Raw genomic sequence first — 7,500 nt, 5'->3', positions numbered from 1 at the left:
AATGCTTACCTTCGGTTATACATTCCTCTTCATTCCTCGGGCGCCCGAGCTGAGAAAGAAGATTCATGTCATACCAACTACAATACCCTTGACACGTTTCACCAGTTTTATCAGCATTTATAGCGTGTGCGCGGCAACAAGTGTAGGCACTTCCTGTCGGTCCCTTGCAAGTGCTTACTCAATGCGCACACCCTCGACCGTCGATCGGTTGCTTTTGCTGTAGCAGATGGACGGCAGGAACGTGTTGCACAGTGCCATGTGGGGAAGATGGCTGATGCTTTATCACCATGCATGTCATGTTCGATAAGCCAGCAGCCCCCGCGGTGATAGTTTTACTTTATTGACCGACAAAATACGTCGCCCCTATGCTTCGTGGGAATATTTGTTGTGGGTGCTTTATTTGGCCCTTCTGGTTTCAATCGTGAAGATAAAAGTAAACCGAACCGATTCAGAATTTAAGCGCAAGTGTGTCCTTTCATAATGCAGACGGTTTCGAGGCCACGGTTTATTCAGTCAAAAACTTCAGTCAAAAAAAATCTATTCAAGGAAACTGTAACAACATAAAGGGAAGCTGTACTCAAAATTATGGATGAAAAAAGCAAAGTGATCTATATGAACTTCGGTAATGGGGAAAAAGTACTGAAGTACACTCATGGTACGATTTAGGACCAAATGTGTTTGCCTTTAATTTTGTAATGCTATTTGAGACGAGACTTGAATTTGGAATTTAAAGCTAATTTTGTAACAGCACTAAATGGTCAGTAAAGTTTTCAGGCTAGCCATGGCCCATAAATTCTGTAAATGACACTCTTACATTGATTTTTTCGACCAATTTAAAGAACTTGCTTACTTCGGCTACTATACGATGGAATTGATTTACTGAAATCGTTTTAAAAGAAATCCGGTCCACATAGTAAGCTTTGTATTTCTTTTTAACCGGAGACCGCTAACAATATCTCTTTAAAAAAAATCATTTTAACGAATTTAATACCTTGCTTTTCGTAGATCCTGCGTTCTCACGTGATGGTGCGAGTTGGTGGTGGATGGGACACGTTGGCTCACTATCTGGACAAGCACGATCCATGCAGATGCCGTTCACAGCATCGTTCATCGGCTTCGGCTCGTCTTATCACCAAAACCACCAATGCCAATGGGATTGAACTGCATAAGGCGCAAGTCCATTATGATCGGTATGTATATGTTTTTTTCGGCATCAACGATCGTCGATCGATGACATCTTTTCTCATTCCATTACTACAGTTCTGGTTCACCCTGGAAAGCTACTGGAGGTACCGGAGCGAACCAGAACGGTTCCCCAATCAACAGTGGCGGCAGCAGCAGCAATACCAATACGTTGTCGCCTCCGTCACGTGCTAGGAGCCGTAGTCGCAGCCCCAGCGCACAACGCCAACGGCCCCCAGCAGATCATCAGGTAAGCATTAGTCAATGATGGTCAATGATGATAGTCCTCAAATGTTCTATTGTTACCACTGCATGGATTACTTCTTCCAGGATAAGCTGCAACCACCGGGATCACCACTGAAAACATCACGCCGTTCGGTCTCACCAAGCCCTCGCCGGATGGTGACTGACGCCAGTGGTGCCAACACCAAGCGCAAACCAGTGAGCGGAAATGTTCCGTCGAACGGTGCTGTAGCGGCTACGGCCGTTGGAGTACACTTTGAATGTGATAAGGAGATGGCGGTCAATGGCAAGACCGACCTGACGACGGTGGTGTCGAATGCCGAGGATGACAAGAATCGTTACGAAAGCGTCAGCGACAACGGCAGCGAGATCAGTGATGAAGGTTACCGCAGTTTAGGTTTAGTGCATGGTGCCGCTCAGCAGATCGGAACGGGCCCCGGTGGACAAGGTACTGGACGCAAAGGTCTTGGCAATAGCCAACACTCGAGTGAGGATGCTGACACGAATGGTAAGAGTTCGGGCGGCGTGTTGAAATTGTTTGGCCTTTTTCCGTTTCTAAATTGCACAATTCGTCCTGTTGCAGCGCATCTCGATACGACCGGTTCCGATACCCAAACCAGCCCGACCGAGGATGAAGCGTCCAACAAAACGAACGACGAGGACGAACCCGATTTAGCAACTATCTCAGACTCGGAGGTGCCGGTTAATGGTGCTCTGGGAGCGGTAGATACCAGCAACCAGCACGATTCCTTGCTGCATGACTGTACGGATGGTGTGGATAGGGTGCGGAATGATGGGCCCACGAGCGCCTTCGAGAACTATGGCGTGTTCGTGAACGACGATGAAATTACGGTGGACATTGCGAATGCGACCGGTTTGCGGAAGACGGGCTTCTCCGATAAGATAATGGACCGTCCCATCACCGCCAGTGGTGGTTTGCTGGGTGCTGGGTGCAGTGGAGCGTCGGCCGGAACGCGTATCCCGCGTTCACCGGTAGCTCCCCGGCGCAAGGAAAGTACCGAGAGCAGCACCAGTACTCCGACGACGGTAACCGACGAGTTGGCGAGTGTTAGCGCTGTTGGTGGTAGAGGGGTTACGGGTATCGCATCCCCTCTTCATCAGCAACGCAAGCAACCGAACGTCAAATCGATAGCCCGCAAACCGAACGCACCCGCAGGTCCCGCTGTTGAGCCGGCTCCAGCGTCCTCCGGTACCAACACGTGGAGTGGCCGACCAGCGAAGAAGCGTTCCTCGTTGACCACGCAAACGTTCACCGGGAAACCGGCTACACCGGCACCATTCACTCGTAATTCGCCGGTACGTGCGTCACTCGGTGCGGAACGATCACCGATGATGGTTGGTACCGGAGGAACACGACGGTCCCTCAGGGCGAATCATGCTGGCACTTTCAATGGGAACAGTTCAGCCTCAGCAAATACATCACCAAGCAAGAGCTCCGATCCGGTCGCTCTGCTCGTGATGCAGATCAAAGAGACGCTCGATTCCGGTTCCGATAACACGCAAATCGTGGAACGCGTACGGCGGCTCGTCTCGCAATCGAGCGGTGAGACAAACAGCGAGTTTGCGTCCGATTTTACTACCGCCTGGGTGCACAGCAACGGTAATCTCGATCGGGCCAAGGTGATCATGGGTGTCGGGGATGGTACCGGAACACCGGAAGGATCACCACTCAAATCACAGGGATCACTATCGAAGCGTGCGAGCACCCTATCGACTGCCTCGGATAGTACGCAGGCAACGAACTGTCGCAGTGATCTGGCATCGGTGGTTTCACCGCGCCGACTCGACAAAGGCCTTTCCAAGATTCCGGCACCGGTACGCTCGAACACCGGTCTGTACTGACCAAGTTAATTTTCCCTCGATCGCTAGAGTTGCTGCAGTTGCCAGTGACCAGATGCTCGTGGGTTGGCAGATGCCAGTTCCTTAATATTGAATAGCTTTTAGGCAGCAGGCTCTGCTGGTACTGGAATAACCTTCCTTCTCCTTCCGGTGCATCTGGTTGTTGACTCGATTTATTGCAGACTTGCTCCCCTCGCTCCTTATATTCGTTGATCGTAGCGTTGGCATTCATCTGCGTTTTTCATTTCGAATGTTGTAAGAAGCGACGAACAGTTTTTGTTGTGAAACTGACTGTTTTTTTTTGTTTCCCAATCATATCAGTTTTAAGATGAATAAATGGAGGAATCATCATGTCATCAGAAACAGGCGACCGTTGGACGGGGGATAAAGTAGAAGCGGAATATCTGGTACCGTAGAGCAATGAACACTATACGCTTTCAGAGTTCAATTGCCAGCAATGGGGCATTGACTGCAGGAGTTTGCGTGCGTTAGTATATTTTTTAAAGGACCCTAGAGAAATCGTAGTTTGCCTTGGAAGCTTTTAGAAGATTTTCGCATGACATACCATGAAGAACCATGCCGGATGAGTATGATGAAACAAGTATGACTGACTTTTGCTTTTTTACCGAAGTAGCATAGGAATCGCAAGTGCGGAATGCAAGTAAAGGAAACGGTGTTTTAGGCATGCCGCAAAGGCCAAAATGCGTGCTTCAACGCTAGATGATAGAAGAAATCGATAGGATACGTAACTCGATGGACAAGATGTGAGAGGAATAATTGTTTTATTTTTTTTTTTGATCCAATCCAAACGCATTTTTTAAACGACGCACTATCCCATCTCCACCTAACAAAATAGTAATCTCAAAGCAAAGCAAGATGGAGGATCCGTTGCCTGTACCGGGGAATCATGCTCAGTTGATTGATCTACTCTGTCCTCCTTTAAAAGCCAGCAAAACTCCAACACTAACAGTGTATTAGGAAATCAAAAAGTACGAATTTGAACGCGTCCATTAGTACCAGTACTAGAGCAAAAACGTCTTCAGGAACACATATATACCGATTACGACGACGACAGAAGTGGTTCAATATTTAAATTTGGGCAATTAGCAGTTTACCATGACTTTTGAAAACGTATCGAATCAGTATAACCGAAAATTGGGACAGAGCGTGCGGAAAGCGCACGGGGAAATTGGAACGGAACGGAAGGGAAGTTATAACAAAGCAATGGATCATCGCATGATGTTAAGCGGGATGGCAATTATTATCAGGCAGTGAAGAGAATACACGTGGCGGAGGAAATGTGCATAATCAAAGTGTGCTGTGCAATAACTATGCACTCGTTGAGTTTTTCGGTTGTACCCTAGATACGTTCGTTGTGCTGACAGTGGTGGCAACTTGGTCTAGGATAAAACCTTATATAGTTAAGTGAAGAAAAAAAGTTACTAACCAACCGCAGTTATTGAAAGAAAATCAAAATCAACAAGACAAAAAAAACTCACGATTATAAACTAGTTTGTAATGCGAATTGTTTAAAGTTTTCATTTTTGCTGTTTTTTTTAAACCTTGTATCGAGTATTCTGCGATACCCCCACGGCGGGGAAACTGTAATGCAAATGGAATCAATATCTATTTTGTGTATTGATAATAAACGTGAATAAAGGCATTGCCTGCGACCCGTACTCAAGCGTTATTAGTATATAGCGAGCGGCGAATCGGACGGATGGATGAAGATCACACTACAAACACCGAGATGTTCTCCTTTGGAAAACGCAAATTTTGTTTTATTACTCTACCTCTTTTTGCAGTTCATGTACACGAGTTTATGTCTATAAGCCGCGCATCGATGGTCCTTGTCCATGCGTGTTTAATGTTGGTCCCAACCGTAGGATTTTCCCGGCGTTGGTAATTTTGCACTCGCTCTATTCGTAGCAGAAATCTATACATGAGCATCCGTTCGGTCACCGTTCTCCAGCGTCAAGAACTTACCCCTTTTCGGCCAGCAGCTTCTGCGAGGTAAGATCGATTGGTGGAGCTACCTCACGGCGAGCATCACGGATCACATAGTGATTAGCGGACAACCTGCCGAATGAAATAAAAGATGATAAAGCGTTGCAATGCAGAGTTCACAATTCGGCCTGTCGTCCCTCGTTGGTTTGCTTACTTGTGGGCCGGTCCATCGGGCAAATTCGGTGGCGGTTGAGTGCGGGCCGCAATACCGTCCTCGAAGCGCAGAGCGTTGGTATGCTTACGCTGCGAACGAATCCCCGGATCATTACATAATGTTTGTTAGTTTGAGGACGGTATATAAAGGACCTATCGCATCCTGCGGAACACTTACGCCAAGCAGGAAATTGCGCAGCTCCTGCAGCAACGGAGAAATATCACGACGAACGACTTTCGACATCGCGGCACCTGAATTCAGTTCGAGAAACGGAACACGAAACACTCGGTGCTTGCTCGGTCTTTTGGTTGTACAAAAAAAAAAACACTTTGTTTTGATTTTTTGACAGTTGACATGCCCAGTGGTTGGTGCTCTGTAGAAGAATCACAATCAAAGTTTCCCTTTTCGGCCAGAGATGCGGTCAGCTGCTTGAGATCTGCGCGGAAGAAATGCCGGTGCGGAGTTTTAGTGAGAGTATTTAATTTGGCTATCAGCATGCCTTATCGACTAATTAGTGGTAAGTTCAAGACCAGGAAGTTCTCGGTGATGCGTACGGTGATTCGGCTGTAAAGCGCCATGGATGATGGAACCAAAGAGCGAAGATAAATCCGGTAGTTTGGTGAGTAACATCGTTGGATACACACATTGCTGGAAAGATTAATCGTCATTTAACATTACAGCCTGATTTTGCTTGCGACAACGGTTTAAACGCAGAACCGAAACCACAGCGTGCTTGTTTCGCTCGTAAAAAGCGAACTCGTACTACCTCGTGGAGTGAATTTCCGGGCCCAAAAGAAGCAGCTGATCTGTGCACAGAGTCGAAAAGATCGAAACAATAGTTGAGCGCAGTTGGCCAAAAGCCACACGGACGGGGTCGGTCTCTATATCTACTTGCGAATGCCCTCGGAGAGTACACAAAATGACGAACGAATCCGGTAACCAACTATACCGCGATGCGATTAAAGCGATAGAAACATTTTTACTGGGAATGAGTTTTCGTCTGCCGGAAGTATACAGCGATATTGAACGTATAAGAGCAGCACTAAGTGAAAACAAGAAGCTACCCAACTCTCGTCAGCTCGACAGGTAAGATTGCCATTCACTGATTGCTAAAACGAGATCTAAATCTTTTTGCTTACACTTCATTCTAGCGGCGTAAGTAAAGCCATTTCATCCAACGTCGAAGCAGCAGTGGAATGTGGCAAAGCAATGAGGTGTTTCGATGGCAGTAAGACGCTGTAAGAAATACGAAACTGATGAAGCTTCATTGATTAATTGTAACGTTCTCTGTCGTTTATATTTAAGTGAAAATGCGGAAAAGCTGCTGCAAACAATGCTGCACAACTGCAAGCTTGTTCAAGGCTGTATTCAAACATTGCCCTCTGATACGATGGATTCATCACGAATCGAAGAAGTTGGTACTCGCTTAGCACATGTAGGCGAAGGAGCACAGCTAACGCACGTGTTGTTAGTAGAAGTAACGGAGCTTGCGATGGCATCGAATGCATACTATCTTGGTGGAAGGACGCTAATCGTACCATCAGCCCCAAAAGGTTTGGCAGACGATATGACAATGTATTGTGCGTTAATTTCTTCCGAATACAGCAAAGCTAACGAAAAGCGGCCCGGTTCAAAATTTGACCTCTCGTGGCCTCGGTTTGAATTGCCTGCTATAGAGCCCAACGTTAGATCACTTCAGTTGTAGGAATAGCTGATGTTTTAAGAAAATCAAGCCTTGAATTATTGCTTACACCACTCTGTTGTATATAACCGTTACACAAAATAATAGAAAGTGAATATTGACAGTAAAAAAAAACCATTTAAGATAAGTTTTTCGTATTCTGGGCATTTCTTTGTTAGTTTAGCGAACTACTTTTGGTACTGTGGCCGTTGCTTGACGAGAAAAATAACCGTTGTTATGAGAAACACAATCGTATCCGTGCTGCCATCTCGTCGGCCATTGAATCTGTTTATTAGATACACACAAGCTAGTAAAGTACCAATTACACGGAAAACTGACCATCAGACTATTTTAAAATAAAAAATAAATATTT

The 7,500-nt window shown here is 46.3% G+C and overlaps 3 protein-coding genes across 7 annotated transcripts in view; 2 read left to right on the top strand and 1 right to left on the bottom strand.

The window, feature by feature from the left end:
- The window catches only part of LOC125947907 (GAS2-like protein pickled eggs), a 31,760-nt gene extending 26,796 nt beyond the window's left edge, over window positions 1-4,964 (top strand). For all 5 annotated transcript variants that reach the window (XM_049673435.1, XM_049673436.1, XM_049673439.1 and 2 more), the window contains exons 8-11: window positions 1,006-1,190; window positions 1,261-1,432; window positions 1,513-1,933; window positions 2,009-4,964. In XM_049673435.1, coding sequence (XP_049529392.1) covers window positions 1,006-1,190; window positions 1,261-1,432; window positions 1,513-1,933; window positions 2,009-3,288 — 2,058 coding nt within the window. In that variant the 3' untranslated portion in view covers window positions 3,289-4,964. The remainder of the gene's footprint in view (window positions 1-1,005; window positions 1,191-1,260; window positions 1,433-1,512; window positions 1,934-2,008) is intronic.
- Window positions 4,965-5,038: 74 nt separating this feature from the next.
- Window positions 5,039-5,786, bottom strand: LOC125948020 (NADH dehydrogenase [ubiquinone] 1 alpha subcomplex subunit 7-like). The gene is made up of 4 exons (XM_049673648.1): window positions 5,624-5,786; window positions 5,447-5,535; window positions 5,272-5,364; window positions 5,039-5,204 (listed from the first exon to the last, which is right to left on the bottom strand). The coding sequence occupies exons 1-4, from the start codon at window positions 5,687-5,689 to the stop codon at window positions 5,150-5,152; spliced, it is 303 nt and encodes a 100-aa protein (XP_049529605.1). The 5' UTR covers window positions 5,690-5,786; the 3' UTR covers window positions 5,039-5,149.
- An 88-nt stretch (window positions 5,787-5,874) lies between these two features.
- On the top strand, window positions 5,875-7,276 carry LOC125948002 (uncharacterized). Its single transcript, XM_049673630.1, has 4 exons — window positions 5,875-6,065; window positions 6,127-6,532; window positions 6,598-6,684; window positions 6,752-7,276. The coding sequence occupies exons 2-4, from the start codon at window positions 6,366-6,368 to the stop codon at window positions 7,149-7,151; spliced, it is 654 nt and encodes a 217-aa protein (XP_049529587.1). The 5' UTR covers window positions 5,875-6,065; window positions 6,127-6,365; the 3' UTR covers window positions 7,152-7,276.
- Window positions 7,277-7,500: the final 224 nt, after the last annotated feature.

The sequence above is a fragment of the Anopheles darlingi genome, chromosome 2 (genome assembly GCF_943734745.1).
Source record: "Anopheles darlingi chromosome 2, idAnoDarlMG_H_01, whole genome shotgun sequence".
Taxonomy (NCBI): Eukaryota; Metazoa; Arthropoda; class Insecta; order Diptera; family Culicidae; genus Anopheles; species Anopheles darlingi.
Note: the sequence above shows the minus strand (reverse complement) of the source record. Positions and strands in the feature narration are given on the sequence as shown.